General features: G+C 37.7%; 2 protein-coding genes across 9 annotated transcripts in view; both read left to right on the top strand.

Annotated features, from left to right (window-relative positions):
- The first annotated feature begins 1,355 nt into the window (after positions 1-1,355).
- The window catches only part of LOC135681003 (1,25-dihydroxyvitamin D(3) 24-hydroxylase, mitochondrial), a 28,148-nt gene continuing 10,405 nt past the window's right edge, over positions 1,356-19,098 (top strand). The window contains exon 1 of the mRNA XM_089113625.1: positions 1,356-1,804. Within this exon, the coding sequence (XP_088969751.1) occupies positions 1,479-1,804 (326 nt within the window). The 5' untranslated portion in view covers positions 1,356-1,478. The remainder of the gene's footprint in view (positions 1,805-19,098) is intronic.
- LOC135693651 (uncharacterized) lies at positions 4,008-18,545 on the top strand. 8 transcript variants are annotated; one of them, XM_089113642.1, is made up of 15 exons: positions 4,008-5,028; positions 5,370-5,871; positions 6,077-6,349; positions 6,741-7,080; positions 7,526-7,613; positions 7,847-7,985; positions 8,111-8,180; positions 8,354-8,418; positions 8,537-8,591; positions 8,904-8,995; positions 9,182-9,244; positions 9,391-9,453; positions 9,600-9,662; positions 11,481-11,550; positions 11,671-18,543. In XM_089113642.1, exons 2-15 carry the CDS (start codon positions 5,689-5,691, stop codon positions 17,787-17,789), a joined length of 7,683 nt encoding a protein of 2,560 aa, XP_088969768.1. In that variant the 5' UTR covers positions 4,008-5,028; positions 5,370-5,688; the 3' UTR covers positions 17,790-18,543. The 8 variants fall into 8 exon arrangements, with proteins under 8 accessions (XP_088969768.1, XP_088969769.1, XP_088969770.1 ...); XM_089113643.1 differs by having other exon boundaries at positions 4,008-5,871; positions 11,481-11,544; XM_089113644.1 differs by lacking the exons at positions 9,391-9,453; positions 9,600-9,662 and adding an exon at positions 10,645-10,707 and having other exon boundaries at positions 4,008-5,871.

Genomic DNA, 19,098 nt, shown 5'->3' with positions numbered 1-19,098 from the left:
GACGCATTGTTTTGTTTTGGTAGAACAATACCATTGTTATGGGAGACGAATACTGTAGCATAACCTATTCCGTGATACTGTTACTGTGATACAGTGCTTTCACTTTAAAGGAAATTTCCTCAGATTAAGGAAATTTGGTCCGTTTAAGGAAATTTTTAAGGAAATTGATATTTTGAGGAAATTTTAAATTTCATTTTTGATTTTAATTGTTTGTGATTCCTCGCTGTTGGATTGTCAGAACAGCTTTATTGAATCGATTTGATGTGTGAAATTACTTAAGGCTGATTTCCACTAGGCGAATTCTTTCGTGCGAATCAAATTTTTGCCAATGTGAGCATGCGTGGTGTCATGTTCTCAGATTTCGCAGCGAAAAAAATTGATTCGCAGAAAGTAGATCACGGTCCTACTCTATCGCTATGAAAGTTTATTCGATTCGCGCGAAAGAATTCGCCTAGTGGAAATCGGCCTTTATGCACATAGGTGTTTTAAAGAAAATTTTCTCAGATAATCCCTTTGGACTGCTGTGTTGTTGGTGTAGGTCAGCTACTGTTAACTATTTTTATCAGTCCACCATTCTTTGGTCAAGAAAAGGTTGGGTTAAGCGAGTAGAAATGAAACGTAATTACGTTGAAGCGAAGGTAAAGCCTTCCAAAAAGTAATATGAACAAAAGTTGCATGATTCATGGCTTAACAATCCCTACATTCAAGCAATAGTTGAAGAAGATAACTAATGACACTGGCAAATTTCAACCTTGGTGCCAAGTGGGTAAGATGAAAGTATGCTGCTCTAAAGCAGCTCTAGCGATATATCAAGACTCTGCCCATAAAGAAGTTATGGCAAGGTCAGCAACACTGGAAACAACAAACAAGAAAATTGATTCCATGCCTGGCCCAAGTGACAAGGAAGCTGCAAGGATGGAATTTAAAATTGCTAGTTTCATTGCAGAAAAAAATTTGCCTATCAATATATCCCAAGGATAAGACATTAAGCAGAGTCTCACTTGGAAAACAAAAGACAACTAACCTTATACGTCAAGTTCTTTTTTTTAAGAAAAGGTTGCCAAAAGCTACAAGGTAACTAACACGATCTCCTTGATCATTGACGAAAAAAGATCGATCTACACAAAGTCAGCAGGCAATTCTTGGTACATATTTTGATACCGAAAGATATCAGATGCACAGCATACTTATAGACATGAACGATAAGCTTATAGCTGAAATAAAGCTTCAATTTAGCGAAAATTGTTATGTTCACTCTAAATTAAGTTTCGAACTTTCAAGAAAATATCCGAGGAAATTTCAAATGACGTCTAAGGAAATCTGAGGAAATTTCAGCCTCGTTTAAGGAAACCCGCATTGTCATTTGCGGAAGCACGGCTGTGATAAACGAATGGTTGTATAAGCAGCGCAACAGTGTACACTCCAATGTCTGGCAGTGGTGGCTCTTCCTGGAACACATTTTGGAGGCCCTTTTAGACATGATCAATATCCGGCACTTTCGCAAGCCTGTTCTGATAACCAAATGGAGCAACTGGCAGGTTGCAGGTCTCGCAAAGAGGCAAATCACTGTGCTTTCACAGACTACTGATACAAAGGACCTGCGCGACTTTGATTTGTTGCCAGGCCCAAAGTTATGGCCTATACTGGGAAATCTCGAACATGTGAAGAATGGTGGTAAGCTCAGTCATGAAGTACAGTTGGCGATGGCACGAAAGTACGGACCGGTTTGTAAGGACAGCCTACTTGGTTTGCGGACCGTTATTATCAGTGACCCCACAATAGGAGAGGAGATTTACAGAGCAGAGGCAAAGTTCCGCTATTTAGCGTGCGACATTCGTTTAGACATTCAAATAGACATTCGAATAGACATTCGGACTTTGATTGCTTCTTACAAAAAAACTATAAAATATATTAAAAAGATATTTCATAGAGAGAAACTTGGCTGGATTCTCTGTTGATTCATGTATCTTGTTCATAATAAGATGCGCTATACTTCCAAAGGTGAGCAAAAAAGTCGAAAATTTTTTGACACGGCCTAAATTTCATTGCAAATAGACATTCGGACTTTAATCGATTCGTATAAAAAAAGTAAAGCAAGTAGCCAAAAGGCCTTTGAATGACAGAAACCTTGCTGGATTTTCCGTTGGTTTTGATAGTTGTTTCTAGATGATACGCGAAATTATCGCTAGAATAAGGAAAAAACCTCCAATTTTTTTGACACGATCCAAGTTTGAAATGGCGACCGACCCTCGCGATGTCATAGCAGGCCCTCATTTCAAGCGACCTACACCGAAATACTTGAAGTGAAACATCTAAATCGACTTAAAAGTACAAAAAACCTACCCTTATAGCAAAGTATCTCTAATTTAGATCAAATAACAGCAAAAATCGCCAGTTGTAGGAAACGACAACAAACTCAGAGGAAACCCCTCAAGTAGAAACTTACCTAAGTCGGTGTCCCGCAATAACTTTAGAAAAACTGTTTAGAATCGGCTGAAACTTTCTAAATCAACTAGAATTGATGAGACAGAGATGTTTTTTTGGGTCTCGTAAAGTCTGAAGCGGTTTTGATGAATTTTTGAGGCAACGCTTTTTCGAGCTCCATACTGAAGCCTTATAACTCAGATCTGATGAGTCGGTGTCCCGCAATAACTTTCGAAAAACTGTTTGGAATCGGCTGAAACTTTCTAAATCAACTAGAATTGATGAGATAGAGATGTTTTTTTGGGTCTCGTAAAGTCTGAAGCGGTTTTGATGAATTTTTGAGGCAACGCTTTTTCGAGCTCCATACTGAAGCCTTATAACTCAGATCTGATGTGCCGGTGTCCCGCAATAACTTTAGAAAAACTGTTTAGAATCGGCTGAAACTTTCTAAATCAACTAGAATTGATGAGACAGAGATGTTTTTTTGGGTCTCGTAAAGTCTGAAGCGGTTTTGATGAATTTTTGAGGCAACGCTTTTTCGAGCTCCATACTGAAGCCTTATAACTCAGATCTGATGTGCCGGTGTCCCGCAATAACTTTAGAAAAACTGTTTAGAATCGGCTGAAACTTTCTAAATCAACTAGAATTGATGAGACAGAGATGTTTTTTTGGGTCTCGTAAAGTCTGAAGCGGTTTTGATGAATTTTTGAGGCAACGCTTTTTCGAGCTCCATACTGAAGCCTTATAACTCAGATCTGATGTGCCGGTGTCCCGCAATAACTTTCGAAAAACTGTTTGGAATCGGCTGAAACTTTCTAAATCAACTAGAATTGATGAGATAGAGATGTTTTTTTGGGTCTCGTAAAGTCTGAAGCGGTTTTGATGAATTTTTGAGGCAACGCTTTTTCGAGCTCCATACTGAAGCCTTATAACTCAGATCTGATGAGTCGGTGTCCCGCAATAACTTTCGAAAAACTGTTTGGAATCGGCTGAAACTTTCTAAATCAACTAGAATTGATGAGATAGAGATGTTTTTTTGGGTCTCGTAAAGTCTGAAGCGGTTTTGATGAATTTTTGAGGCAACGCTTTTTCGAGCTCCATACTGAAGCCTTATAACTCAGATCTGATGTGCCGGTGTCCCGCAATAACTTTCGAAAAACTGTTTAGAATCGGCTGAAACTTTCTAAATCAACTAGAATTGATGAGACAGAGATGTTTTTTTGGGTCTCGTAAAGTCTGAAGCGGTTTTGATGAATTTTTGAGGCAACGCTTTTTCGAGCTCCATACTGAAGCCTTATAACTCAGATCTGATGTGCCGGTGTCCCGCAATAACTTTCGAAAAACTGTTTAGAATCGGCTGAAACTTTCTAAATCAACTAGAATTGATGAGACAGAGATGTTTTTTTGGGTCTCGTAAAGTCTGAAGCGGTTTTGATGAATTTTTGAGGCAACGCTTTTTCGAGCTCCATACTGAAGCCTTATAACTCAGATCTGATGTGCCGGTGTCCCGCAATAACTTTCGAAAAACTGTTTAGAATCGGCTGAAACTTTCTAAATCAACTAGAATTGATGAGACAGAGATGTTTTTTTGGGTCTCGTAAAGTCTGAAGCGGTTTTGATGAATTTTTGAGGCAACGCTTTTTCGAGCTCCATACTGAAGCCTTATAACTCAGATCTGATGAGTCGGTGTCCCGCAATAACTTTCGAAAAACTGTTTGGAATCGGCTGAAACTTTCTAAATCAACTAGAATTGATGAGATAGAGATGTTTTTTTGGGTCTCGTAAAGTCTGAAGCGGTTTTGATGAATTTTTGAGGCAACGCTTTTTCGAGCTCCATACTGAAACCTTATAACTCAGATCTGATGTGCCGGTGTCCCGCAATAACTTTCGAAAAACTGTTTGGAATCGGCTGAAACTTTCTAAATCAACTAGAATTGATGAGATAGAGATGTTTTTTTGGGTCTCGTAAAGTCTGAAGCGGTTTTGATAAATTTTTGAGGCAACGCTTTTTCGAGTTCCATACTGAAGCATGAAGTCTGAAGCAGGTTTGATAAGTTTTTGTAAGCGTTGGAAAAGAACACCACTTTCGATAGGTTTTTTAATCGATCTTTCGAACCTTCTTTGAAAATATTTTTCCTATGATAAACGACATGAATAGCGAAACGTAAGTGTATATGCCTTACAACTCAGATCTGCCTTGCTTGATGATGGATCCGTTCAAACTTGTCTGAATCTGTTTTAAAATAATGTTTGATTACTGTCTTGATTTTATCTTTAAAATGTTTTAGATGTTGTATGAAGAAAACAAGTTTTTGATTGGCTTTTTATATTCTATAAAATTTTTGTGACCAATTTTAGGGGTTTTTTGCCAAAAAGTGCTGAAAGAAAATATGCTAACTTAGGTTGTTTATTTCTAAAGCGTCTTGGGTTTTTACCTGAAATTTGGCTTTGTGAGGAAACATGTCAGGAGAAGGCAATGATAGTTACGCCAACCGGAACCAAAATAGTTACGCTTTTGAAAAGAAAACGGAATCGCAACTAGCGCAGAACTAAGGTTTTTGGTGTAAATGAATCCAGGCATGGAATTTTTGTTTCCTAGTTTAGGTGAGGTATATACAGTTTTTGTTCCCCTTTTTTGTGTGGAAATGTTTTATTGTTAATGCTTTTTGACGCCAACTTGACACCTACGTCAACGTGACACCTACACCTGGTTGTATAGAGCATTCACTAATTGCTTCTTCTTCTTTGTTAGTATTCAATGTCGGTTAATGCTCTTACTTTTTATTGAAATAAGGTGTGATTTTAGGATTGTTTGAGAATTTTATCTCACGAACTAGAAATTTAAATCAAACATGCATAGCGATAAAGCCTGTCACTATTTATTTAAATGATTTCAGCACTTGAGATTATTTTATACCCATAAAGATCTTAAACTACATTTACAGGTTCTAAAAAAGGTTACATGACAGTCTTCTTTCAGAAGGAGGGTCAACCACCTAGGTGTGAATTCACCTTTTCATGACACTCTATAACAAGCTGTTTAATAGTTATTTGTTACGTCACCATGCAATTTCTATGCTATTGCAATATGCCATCTTCCTGCTCTTTTCTTTTCATCAATGGTTTCTTTAGATTAATTGACGTTTCTGCATTGAAAAGGTGTTTGTTGCATGTGATATTTAAAGATTTCGCTCGTTAACCAAGTTAGTCGTGTTCAAATTGCCATTGAGTCAGTTTTAAGGTTATACGCAGTTGTTTGTGACCATGTCAGTACGTGATACGCTAGAACTTGTTCTGCAAAGCGGAGCTGCTACAAGAACATGGGGAATTCGGGGTGAGGGTTTCAAAGGAACTGGCAAAAGGTCAAAGGCCAAATTCTGGAAGAATGGTGCTTCTGGGAAGCAAAATCGCTCTGTCAATCAGCTTACAGAGGATGCCGAAGACTTGGTAAGTTAATTTAAGACTGACCTTAGTTAACTCTGTTACTTTCACTTTTTGTGATATGATCTTCTCATGGGCTTGTGAAATTACTGTCTGATCAATTCGATATATTTTGTTTTTACCTGTCTTTATAAAGAGGGAATACTAATAGTTTTGGACAGAAGGTCTAATTTCTTTCCCAAGTTAACTTTTGCTAACCTTGTTTTAACAGGTCGCAGTGTTCTCTGACTCGCAGCTACGCCCACTTGTTCAGGGGGACGTTCCTGTTCCTACAAACTGGTACGTCAATTCAACGCCAGGTGGTTGCTTCAGCCATGTAAAAGAAGAAATTCTGGCCGCCAAAATTCCCGAAAGCAAGACCCCTTCGTGGGTCGTTCTTCTTGTTGGGACAAATGATCTCTCCAAGCACGTCGTTATGGATAGGGCCAGAGGTGACTTTCATGGGCTTCTTCTCGCAGTCAAGAAAAGATTCCCGCTTTCAAAGGTAACTGATAATTTTATCAATTACATCTCTATTAATTTATGAGACATTCAAATATTTGTGTTACCAGCTCTTCGATTCTTCCTTTTCATAAATATTAAGAAAGAAAGTTCGAAAAGTGCTTCGTTTTGTTGTTAACTTTTATGCTTTTCGGGATTCTTATATTCTCATATTTCATACCCGTTAGATTTACATTACAGTAAATCACATTACATTACATTACGTGCTATTTTGGTTAAAAAATTTGAACCCATAATGCCACACATGTCTGAAAAAATGTGACCAAAAATTCCTCAAACGTAATGAAAACTGTACCCATAATTCCGCACAGCAAATAACATTATTCCCCCTCCCCCCTGAGGTTTATATAACATTTTAGTTTATCTTTAAAAAGGTTGTTGCACTATCGATATTGCCGCGTCTAGACGAATTTTGGATTCGCGAGGCAAAATACAAAGAAGTGATGGACCAAGAGTGCCAGAAACTTGGGGTTCACTTCTTTGACGTGACACCGAACTTTGAAGTCAGCGATCCGCGTCTTTGGTCATGGAAAGACGGACTTCACATAAGTGAGGACAAAGGCATCCCACTGTTGTTGTGTCTTTTGAAGAAAGAAATGAATTCACTTCAAGCTGCTGTCCAGGATTCATCGCCTTCTCCTCCACCACAACCTGCTCCAGAGCCCCAATGCCCGGCGTGGCTATGGAGAGAACTCCGGCACCATCGCTCCGAAGGTTAGCCATTTCTATTGAAGAGTAATATTTTACTTCAAACAAAGGCTGCTTTTTAACGGAAACGACGTCTTTTTAACGGAAAGGTTGATCTGGAAAAAAAAGGGTCCCATCTGTTTTGTACCTCCGCGCGAGAATTGTTTACTTATATCCCCTATAGTTCCTTGAAAATATGTATCCATTAATCGTAAAATAAAAGGAAAATGATGAACAAACTTCGAGAGTGCAGTTATTAAGCTCATTATAAACATTAAATTTTAAGTTGAATTCTTTTAATTAAATCATTATTTGTAAAAACAGATGTTTAGCCACAACTTTTTAGAATCTTTGATTGTGAAAGGATTTATTTTTTTCATGTTTTTCAACTATAACGCTGTTTCATATCTGATTAATTGATGGTAATAATGGCTTGGCGCAAAATTGACAACTCCAGTGAATTTCCTTCAAGGTCGCCAAGGTCGTTGCCTTCAAGCACCACCAACAGCAATCGGATCACCGCCAGCCGTGAAAAAAAGAAGGAACACTACCTCCAAAAGGTAATTAAAGTTCTTATTCACCAAAGCAGAATGCCAACGTTGGACGAGGATTAGCCTAATTTAACATTTTTTTGCTAAATGGTTATTACCCACGCTATCCTGTCAACCTTGAAGTGAAGCAGAGTAAGATTTAAATATTTTCCAAGGATATAAGCATTTACATACAGCCACAAAGAATTGTAACAACCCTTATACCGCCAGATAGCCTAATTTATTCGCATGTTTTTTTATAGAAGAGTGGCCAAAAGGTACATAGAAGTACCCACGATGAAAAAGATAAATTGGAGTCAAGTGACAAGTCGCGGTATTGTCATGGACAATTTCCTATTGACAAACACGAATCCTGGTCTCTACCTGACTGCGCCTTCCCAGGTAAATGCTTGCGAAATAATACCTTCAATTCGGTCGTTATTCATATAACCACAAATAGCACCAAGTTACAGTTTAAGTTTACAATATATTTTGAAACTTACAACTCTTTATGCATTTTTATTTAGTACACAAAATGTGCGCAAAATTCAAAAATTTCAAAGAGGCGCCGGAAAGTGCAACAGCAACGTGCAAAAGGTGAGTGCAACCTTTTCAATTTTGTTTAACAACCAACAAAGTAATCAATTATTTTGAACAAAACAAAGCCAATTCCAAATATCATAGTTCCTGTATATATTTAAATATATAGATATATATCATAGTGATATCAATATTCGAGCGTATTAAAAGCGAAATTGATCTATTTCTAGCGGAAGTTCATCAGCATAAACGAAGGAAAATTATGCAAGACGCAACCGATCCAATCGATCTTCTTGTAAGTAGTTATAGCAAAATAAAAATTCCTTATTCCGAACCTACGAATATGTAATATATATCTAAGTTTTATATACGAATATCGAAGAGGTAATAGAAATTACGAATTTCCTTCCTAGATCTCAATTGAACAAAAGATGGCAAAAAAAGCAAGCCCCAACTCTGCTTTGAAAGGTATCAGTGCTTATTTTTACATCTAGGGACGTTTATTTGCACGAAATTCATTCTGATTTATCACCTTTATATCAGTATCTATCTTTATATACGTTTTTCGTTATGTCCCCAATCAGCTTGTAAGCTTAATATTTTTGACACACCAATAAGGATTTTGATTGATTTATTGATCGATTGATCAATTGATTGAATAATTTGTCAAAATATATTATATCGAATTTACAAAAGACAAGCAAAAACTACTGACTTGCTATTAACATCCTCCCGGTTACCATAAGAATTTTAAGTAACGCATATTTTTTCTTAAAATAGGCAAACTAGGCATCTCCACAGTTCCATTGAAACACTTTCAGCGTTCGTACGCAAAGGTTGTGCAAGGAGAAAGGATACCAAAGCCAAGAAAGGTTGCAAGTTCTATCTACATCCTTAAGCTTAAATTTTCTTTGTATTTCAAACTCATATTCATATAGCGTTTACAATAGCAAAACAATTAACTTATAGAAAAGCAACTTTAAAAATGTCTCATATTTTCCATTCCCTTAAACGTTCGATGCAGTTCTAATACCATCCTCCATTTCTGCCTTCTTCAGAGAGAATCGGAGCCAGTGCAGGTAACAATCAGCAACGCCTCAGATGAGAGTAGACAAGTTGAGGTTTGTAGTAATTTTTCGAAATCTTCAATTTCATGGCTAAGTCTAGCTGTTTCCATTGCTCAGTATCCTCTCAATATCCATTGTTTTACATTCCCTTAAACGTTCGATGCAGTTCTAATACCATCCTCCATTTCTGCCTTCTTCAGAGAGAATCGGAGCCAGTGCAGGTAACAATCAGCAACGCCTCAGATGAGAGTAGACAAGTTGAGGTTTGTAGTAATTTTTCGAAATCTTCAATTTCATGGCTAAGTCTAGCTGTTTCCATTGCTCTGTATCCTCTCAATATCCATTGTTTTACATTCCCTTAAACGTTCGATGCAGTTCTAATACCATCCTCCATTTCTGCCTTCTTCAGAGAGAATCGGAGCCAGTGCAGGTAACAATCAGCAACGCCTCAGATGAGAATAGACAAGTTGAGGTTTGTAGTAATTTTTCGAAATCTTCAATTTCATGGCTAAGTCTAGCTGTTTCCATTGCTCAGTATCCTCTCAATATCCATTGTTTTACATTCCCTTAAACGTTCGATGCAGTTCTAATACCATCCTCCATTTCTGCCTTCTTCAGAGAGAATCGGAGCCAGTGCAGGTAACAATCAGCAACGCCTCAGATGAGAATAGACAAGTTGAGGTTTGTAGTAATTTTTCGAAATCTTCAATTTCATGGCTAAGTCTAGCTGTTTCCATTGCTCAGTATCCTCTCAATATCCATTGTTTTACATTCCCTTAAACGTTCGATGCAGTTCTAATACCATCCTCCATTTCTGCCTTCTTCAGAGAGAATCGGAGCCAGTGCAGGTAACAATCAGCAACGCCTCAGATGAGAATAGACAAGTTGAGGTTTGTAGTAATTTTTCGAAATCTTCAATTTCATGGCTAAGTCTAGCTGTTTCCATTGCTCAGTATCCTCTCAATATCCATTGTTTTACATTCCCTTAAACGTTCGATGCAGTTCTAATACCATCCTCCATTTCTGCCTTCTTCAGAGAGAATCGGAGCCAGTGCAGGTAACAATCAGCAACGCCTCAGATGAGAATAGACAAGTTGAGGTTTGTAGTAATTTTTCGAAATCTTCAATTTCATGGCTAAGTCTAGCTGTTTCCATTGCTCAGTATCCTCTCAATATCCATTGTTTTACATTCCCTTAAACGTTCGATGCAGTTCTAATACCATCCTCCATTTCTGCCTTCTTCAGAGAGAATCGGAGCCAGTGCAGGTAACAATCAGCAACGCCTCAGATGAGAATAGACAAGTTGAGGTTTGTAGTAATTTTTCGAAATCTTCAATTTCATGGCTAAGTCTAGCTGTTTCCATTGCTCAGTATCCTCTCAATATCCATTGTTTTACATTCCCTTAAACGTTCGATGCAGTTCTAATACCATCCTCCATTTCTGCCTTCTTCAGAGAGAATCGGAGCCAGTGCAGGTAACAATCAGCAACGCCTCAGATGAGAGTAGACAAGTTGAGGTTTGTAGTAATTTTTCGAAATCTTCAATTTCATGGCTAAGTCTAGCTGTTTCCATTGCTCAGTATCCTCTCAATATCCATTGTTTTACATTCCCTTAAACGTTCGATGCAGTTCTAATACCATCCTCCATTTCTGCCTTCTTCAGAGAGAATCGGAGCCAGTGCAGGTAACAATCAGCAACGCCTCAGATGAGAAAAGACAAGTTGAGGTTTGTAGTAATTTTTCGAAATCTTCAATTTCATGGCTAAGTCTAGCTGTTTCCATTGCTCAGTATCCTCTCAATATCCATTGTTTTACATTCCCTTAAACGTTCGATGCAGTTCTAATACCATCCTCCATTTCTGCCTTCTTCAGAGAGAATCGGAGCCAGTGCAGGTAACAATCAGCAACGCCTCAGATGAGAATAGACAAGTTGAGGTTTGTAGTAATTTTTCGAAATCTTCAGTTTCATGGCTAAGTCTAGCTGTTTCCATTGCTCAGTATCCTCTCAATATCCATTGTTTTACATTCCCTTAAACGTTCGATGCAGTTCTAATACCATCCTCCATTTCTGCCTTCTTCAGAGAGAATCGGAGCCAGTGCAGGTAACAATCAGCAACGCCTCAGATGAGAATAGACAAGTTGAGGTTTGTAGTAATTTTTCGAAATCTTCAGTTTCATGGCTAAGTCTAGCTGTTTCCATTGCTCAGTATCCTCTCAATATCCATTGTTTTACATTCCCTTAAACGTTCGATGCAGTTCTAATACCATCCTCCATTTCTGCCTTCTTCAGAGAGAATCGGAGCCAGTGCAGGTAACAATCAGCAACGCCTCAGATGAGAAGCATGACAGAAATGGTAATGGTATTGAAATTTATATTTTTCTATTATGAATCAAGCAATGTTAGTTTGAACAGATAAAAATTCTTTGTAACTGTAGTTTTTAGGAAATTCCGTATTTTCAATTTCTTTTTTCTTATTCAGGGTTGGTTAATGTTATTGTAAAAGTGGTCTGCGGTGGTGGGAGAGTCAAGAAAAACTCGAATTGTACGGACGTAAAGTTGTTGGCAGAAGCGGTATGTCAATCTTGTAAAGTAACTTCTGATGGTAAACCGTATGATTTTGACTGGGCAGCTATTTTTAAAAAGTATTACGGAAGGTCCCGGGCTAATCATCCCAACGCACTCAAAAAGTTTCGTTCCATGTATTACAGAAATAAGTCAACTATTGATAAGGTAATAAATGAAATTCTGTTTATCGAGAACAACTCCCCAGGGCCAAACAATAATGAAAGTTTTGTCTCTTTTGATGCCAAAACAATTTCTGAAAACAACGACAAGATTGAGACTTTTTATGATGACTCTGTCTGTGGGCAAGTTTCCGAACAGAATACTCTAGTTAACTTCGATAATAAGTGGGGGGAGAAAAAGGCAAGCGATGCAAATATATCTTTCACCAAGTCTGCAATCATATCTAGTACTCCGAGCAAGCGTGTTTCCGAAGCACCGTCATTTGGTTCTGAAAAATTTGAAGGCAGGAAACATTCTAAGAATACAAATGTAGCAAAACTAGAAAAGGAAAAGATTCCCCCTAAGAAAAGCAATAGTCTGATAATAGAAAAAGCAAAAAGTAAGTGCTTAAAAAGGCAAATGAAATCACGTAGTCATGAAAAAGCAGTAGGGATTATCTTAGGAGAGGCTGTGTCAGTCTATGCAAAGCGTATTTTAGAAAGGTCGTATAAAGATACAGAAAATTCGTGTGTAGAAACTGATAGTGGAGATGCTTCTTCCCTATCGCAAGACAATTTTCACGTCGACAGTGACACTTCCATTGAAGAAGATCCCCATATTAATCAACTATACTCCCAAGATCTCATAAAAGCTTTGTCCAGATCAAAGTATGGCTTAAAAAATATCAGGGCCCATATTAAAAGAAAAAGCATAAGATTATCTCTACCAAAAAATTGGCAAAAAAGAATGTTTGTTTATAGCATAAACAACAGTCAGAAAGGCAAAAAAACTCATCTTTCATCCGAGGGAAAAACGCTTATAAGGCAAATGGTAGCTAAGACCAATAAACTTTGCGTTTTGAAGTTTGGCTACACACATATTCAAAAAACATGCTCAAGAAAAACAAATTCCAATATTCTAACTGGCAAGGCTGAATGTACAATACCTGAATGTCAGTTTAAAGTAACTTTCTCCATACCAAATTTTTTGTCAAAATGCATGTATTTTCACTTTGATGGTAACGTTTATCATCGAAAGGATTCTTTAGCAGCAAGGAAAATTTCTGACGAGGAAAAATATAAGCTAACATCTTTGTTTGTTGAAGACAGATCAATTTTGCCATCTGAAAAACATCGAACAGACCTAGAATTAATGGATCCTGATTCTTTTGCTGCAGGTAACATGACTAAGGCTGGCAAAAGTCACATTGCTTATCAGCAGCTAGCTGCTAAAGCCCGAAAAGAGGCAGATTCAATCGAAAACATTTACAAAAACATTGTTCAACTCCAAAGAAAAATCAAATCTTTAGACGAGCAGCAAGCTTCAGAGCAATGTGCTACGTTTAGAAACCATTTCGGTTATATTCAGCGCCCCATTATTACCGATGAGGAAATTAGCATTGTGCTAATTGATCAGCCAATGGTCATGCTATACCATGAGCACGTTAAACAATACGCTTTGCATATAGACGCAACTGGCTCGTTGATAAGAAACCTACGGGGATTTAAAAAAATTCTGTATTATACTGCTACTGTTCAGCACCCATTTGCAAAAAGCCCTCCATTGCCCGTGGCCGAATATATCACAACTAACCAAGACCAACATTCTGTCAAAAGATTCTTGGGTGCATTAGTGGAAATGGAGACTCTGAAATATGGAAAGGGCAACATTTCTAAACCAAAACTAATACTATTAGATTTTAGTATGGCTATTATAAATGCTACCCTTAGCGAATTTTGTGGGGAACCACTTCAGGATTATATAAACAGAACCTACCGTGTAGTGAATGGCAGTGCTTCGCTTACAGATTTGAATAAGACATTTCTACATATCTGTGCATTTCACATAATGCGCATCAATCGGAAACATGCTATGAAGGATTGCGGACCTGGTGAAGATGGAAAAAGTCGTGTCCACTTTGCAATGCGCCTATTTGGAAGATTAGTCAATTGTTCTTCATTAAATGATGCTGCAAATATTGTCAAAAATGCAACTGTTGTATTGTCATCTAGATATGTTGATAAAAACGTTACAAATGCATTGGCAACGGTCGAAGAATCAATTAACACTTTTTGCGAAGTATTAGATGACAAGGAAAACCAATACAACGAGTCGGACGCGTTGCATTCTGATGATGTTTCAGAATCTTTCGAATACAGTAATTTTGATACTCAAAAACACGAAACAGAATTGCACAGGTTTTGGGGACATGTGCTAGAATCTGTAAAGCTTGAAGACAAGAATGACAGTACTGATGCCAACAGGTACTATATGCCCAATTACTGTAAGTGGTTACACGAAAAGTTACCTTATATAACTCTATGGAGTAATTTATGCTTAGGGGATCTGCAACGGTTTAATCAAGAGTACGATGACTGCAAATTACCTGAGACTAAAACCAACTCAGTAGCAGAACAGTTTTTCTGCCTGAAGAAAAGGAATAGGAACAATCTTAAACAATCGATTGTTGATTTCATAAGCAAGTCCTGGCACGACAACCGAGGCTTGCAAAGACAATTTATTTTGGGCCTGCGGAGTCATATTTGCGACGCTAAAACGGTTTCAAAAGAGACAAAACAATCATATAACAGAGTTAAGAAGTTAATAAGTTATCACGATGAATCAAGTGGAAGTGATGACGAACTAGAATTAGATACTAAGGAACCTTATAGCGTTCTAGAAACTTGGGACAAAGGTAAGAAAAATACCAGGGAAAAGAAAATAGACAGGAAGGGTACTTTCCAAGAGCCACCAAGGAAAAAACTAAAATTTACTGCTTCAAATAATGAAAAAGAATTGCGTAGGAAAGTTTCTAAAAATTGCTCTGAAATTTCTAAACAATATGACAGGGAGAATGTCCTTAAAGTGTCACCATCATGTAATAATTTGAGCAAAAAAGGGTATCCTATTTATAAAAGGATGGTCTATAAATCTATGCCTGGACCGGAGAAGAAGAACGTGTCGCTTGTTCGTAACAAAATTGTTAAGGGCTGGGAAAACCTTTCTTCAGAAAAAAAGGATAAGTACATTAATGATGCTCTTAGTAGAAAGGAAAACTGCGCAATATGTGAGCAAGATGAAATTGATAGCAGTAGCGATGAGGTAAACTGGGTAAGTTGCGATGACTGTGAAAGGTGGTATCACGCAAAATGCGTCCATATTGATAGTTTTTATGCGGAGTCTGTACCTATTTATATATGCCCACGATGCAAGCAAACCTACTTTGACGGTCTACCCAAGCTTATTGCTCATTTTCGCTTTAAACCGGTCCATGAATTGTTGGAACTAGATGACGTATTTTCAGTTTGGGCGACACTATCTTCCGAAGACAGAAGGTATATTCGAAAACATATTTTTCCTATGGAAACAAAACATATACCCCAAATAGGTAGTCTGCAAATCTTAAGTGAACGTGGTATAAAGAATAAATTCAATAATTGCTGGAGCAACTCTGCATTTCATTTGCTTTGCGGATCTATGCTGTCTAGGTTGTTGCCTACATACCAATCTACCCAAACAATTGTCTGCAGTTCAATTATAAAAATTCGGGAGAAACTGCAAAACCAAAAGTTTGCTTCTACCCCAATGAAATTTACCACGGATATGAGAGCTATCGTTTCATACTTTCGTAACCGAGACCAGAGTGAAAACTGTCGTCAGGATGATGGCGCAAGCTTTGTAGAAGAAATCCTTTTGCACTTAATCGATCACAGTGTAGAAGATATGGAAAGGAATTTTCAAACAAAAATTTTAAGTTTTTCCAACTGTAGTACTTGCGGCAAAACTGGATCCTCTGCGAGAGGACACGTAGTACTACCACTCAATCTATTTGAAAATTCTATACCTAACGTATCTGTTCAGTCGCTTCTTTGGGAGAGCACAGTAACAGAAGACAGATTTCATGACTTTGATTGTGACTGCCCACCCGAAGATAAAAATTTCACTCATAGAATGTTTTATTTGCAACTGCCAGTGGCACTTTTAATCATTGTGGAACGAGGCAGTGACATGGACAGCACAGTTTCGCATTGCCCCGTAACCGTTAATGAAACACTCTCTCTATACAACATGTTGCCTGGTCAGTACCATAGAAACGCCTGTGTCTATCGTCTTGCTTCTGTTCTCGTCCATCATGGTAACACATCCAGGTTTGGTCATTACAACTGCGTAATATTTAATGATCTCGGTGAAGGTCTAAAATTTGACGATGATAACCAATTTCCAGTTTCTCAAGAAAAATATATTAATGGTAAGGAATGCAAAGAAAATTGTCGAATGCTTCTATATATCAATTCAGTAGCTTTGGAAATTGAAAGGCGAAGTAATAATTTTCCTTGGGAATGTGAAATGATGCCCCATAACTTTATCAATGTTGAAAAAATCCTCTTTGGGCTTGAACGCAGCCCTAACGAAGTAAATCTGCCCACACAATCATTCAGAACGATTATTGGAAATGAACATTTGCACAGTGATGTTATAGCGGCCTTTTTGCAGCATCTTTTGTTCCAGTTTCATGAAAAATTCCATATTGAAGTGATGCCATCTCAGGCGTTGTCAGCTGTTTTACAAAAGCGATCTTCCGGACATATCCTATCAAGGTGTATTGAAGATTATGAGCAAATCTTAAAGGCAGACATCGTCTTTTTCCCATTTCATCAGGCTAAAAAAGACTCTCCAAGTCACTGGAGCATAATTGCATTGTACCCACAAAAAAAGATGGTGGTACACTGTGACTCTGCTGCCAGTAAAAAAGGTGACACAGATGCCTGGTCTGCTATTAACACTGTTGTTTCTAAAATACTTTGTGCTTCAAAACGAGAAGCTGAAATTTCTGAATGGATGTATTTATCATTAGACAAACATGACCTACAGCAGCAAGACGATGCACACAGCTGCGGTGTATTTACTTGCATAAACGCTTACTGTCTAGTCACATTAACAGATGTTACGATCGCTGAGAATGATCTTATACCCATAAGAATGTGGATAGGAAATGCTTGTATCGATGGTGCTGATTACATACCGAAAAAGAGTAGAAAAGCCTCTAGTCTTTGGGCAACAACCAAAACCGGTGACCAAACAATTTCAAACTTTGAGTTTCAGGTAGACAGGAAATCAACACATAAACCTTTCGCTACCTTGAAATCGATTCTTGATTCATCCAAAACTGACGAGGAATTTACTAATTTTGAATGCGCTTCAGATAATTCTGAAAGTAGTGTTGACTCTAAAACTCTAGAATTAGCGCTAAAAAAAATTGGAATAAAAAGAAACAAGGATCCCGCAACAGCCTCGCCAGAACCTAGGTCGAGTGAAAGTGACACGGATACTGATACCGCTGACGCAGCTATATATTTTCATCAAATCAAGCACCTAAGAACCAAAACCTTTCGGAACGACTTCATTAATTACGCTAAATCTGACATGCAATCATTTTTGGAAAAATTTACAGACGCAACAAAATCCAAGGTTATAACTAGGGGAAAAAAATTGTCAGAGCGAATGAAAGCCCTCATAACACTTGATAGAAGGGTGTATAAAAACCTAGCTGAGAAGGAATTGTATGATAAACTCCGCACTACATTTGGAAATTCAACGAGGCGCATTATCTCGGACTATAGTTCCCTATCCGTAGAAACGGTTGCAAAAGATGATGACTGTGTGATTGGCCTCAAATGTGAATTGAAGTACGATATAAAAAGGAGATTTGGTCACACGCGCGCTGATATAGTAGAGCACTTCTTGCTACCAGAGCACCTGACAGAATTTATAATGAATAAGTATAGCCTTTCTTACGAACAAGCGACAGGAAAGCTTTACTCCATTGACAGGCCTGCAAATACAGTTTTCTTTGATGCTCTAAATCGCCAGTAAAATCCACGGGGACCTTCCTCTCTTTAAGAACTTTGATAGCTGTCCAAGATTACGATGGTCGCATGTACAATATGATTATCATACTATCCATGTCATCCCTGTCCCTATTTGTATATAATGTATCTTTATTAAAATTAACCATGTAAAATTTCACGTGAAAACCGCTTGCCTACTTCAATTAATCAATAATATCTTTATGACTATTGCTAATTTTTATATTGATTGAGAATTTGTTTGTATCAAGTACGCAAATATATTTTGATAATTTATACGTAATAATTTGTCGATTAATTAAATGTGTATTGTATATTAACGGGAAAAAGAAAGGTAAAATTGTAAAATATCGTTTTGTTAACTTCTTTTAATTTCAAAGCTGAAGACGTTGCATACACTTACGTTTCGCTATTCATGTCGTTTATCATAAAATAACCTTCAGACTTTACGAGACCCAAAAAACATCTCTATCTCATCAATTCTAGTTGATTTAGAAAGTTTCAGCCGATTCCAAACAGTTTTTCGAAAGTTATTGCGGGACACCGACTCATCAGATCTGAGTTATAAGGTTTCAGTATGGAGCTCGAAAGAGCGTTGCCTCAAAAATTTATCAAAACCGCTTCAGACTTTACGAGACCCAAAAAAACATCTCTATCTCATCAATTCTAGTTGATTTAGAAAGTTTCAGCCGATTCCAAACAGTTTTTCGAAAGTTATTGCGGGACACCGACTCATCAGATCTGAGTTATAAGGCTTCAGTATGGAGCTCGAAAAAGCGTTGCCTCAAAAATTCATCAAAACCGCTTCAGACTTTACGAGACCCAAAAAAACATCTCTATCTCATCAATTCTAGTTGATTTAGAAAGTTTCAGCCGATTCCAAACAGTTTTTCGAAAGTTATTGCGGGACACCGGCACATCAGATCTGAGTTATAAGGCTTCAGTATGGAGCTCGAAAAAGCGTTGCCTCAAAAATTCATCAAAACCGCTTCAGACTTTACGAGACCCAAAAAAACATCTCTGTCTCATCAATTCTAGTTGATTTAGAAAGTTTCAGCCGATTCTAAACAGTTTTTCTAAAGTTATTGCGGGACACCGGCACATCAGATCTGAGTTATAAGGCTTCAGTATGGAGCTCGAAAAAGCGTTGCCTCAAAAATTCATCAAAACCGCTTCAGACTTTACGAGACCCAAAAAAACATCTCTATCTCATCAATTCTAGTTGATTTAGAAAGTTTCAGCCGATTCCAAACAGTTTTTCGAAAGTTATTGCGGGACACCGACTCATCAGATCTGAGTTATAAGGCTTCAGTATG

The sequence above is a fragment of the Rhopilema esculentum genome, chromosome 18 (genome assembly GCF_057945365.1).
Source record: "Rhopilema esculentum isolate cy_ngs chromosome 18, ASM5794536v1, whole genome shotgun sequence".
Classification (NCBI taxonomy): domain Eukaryota; kingdom Metazoa; phylum Cnidaria; class Scyphozoa; order Rhizostomeae; family Rhizostomatidae; genus Rhopilema; species Rhopilema esculentum.
Note: the sequence above shows the minus strand (reverse complement) of the source record. Positions and strands in the feature narration are given on the sequence as shown.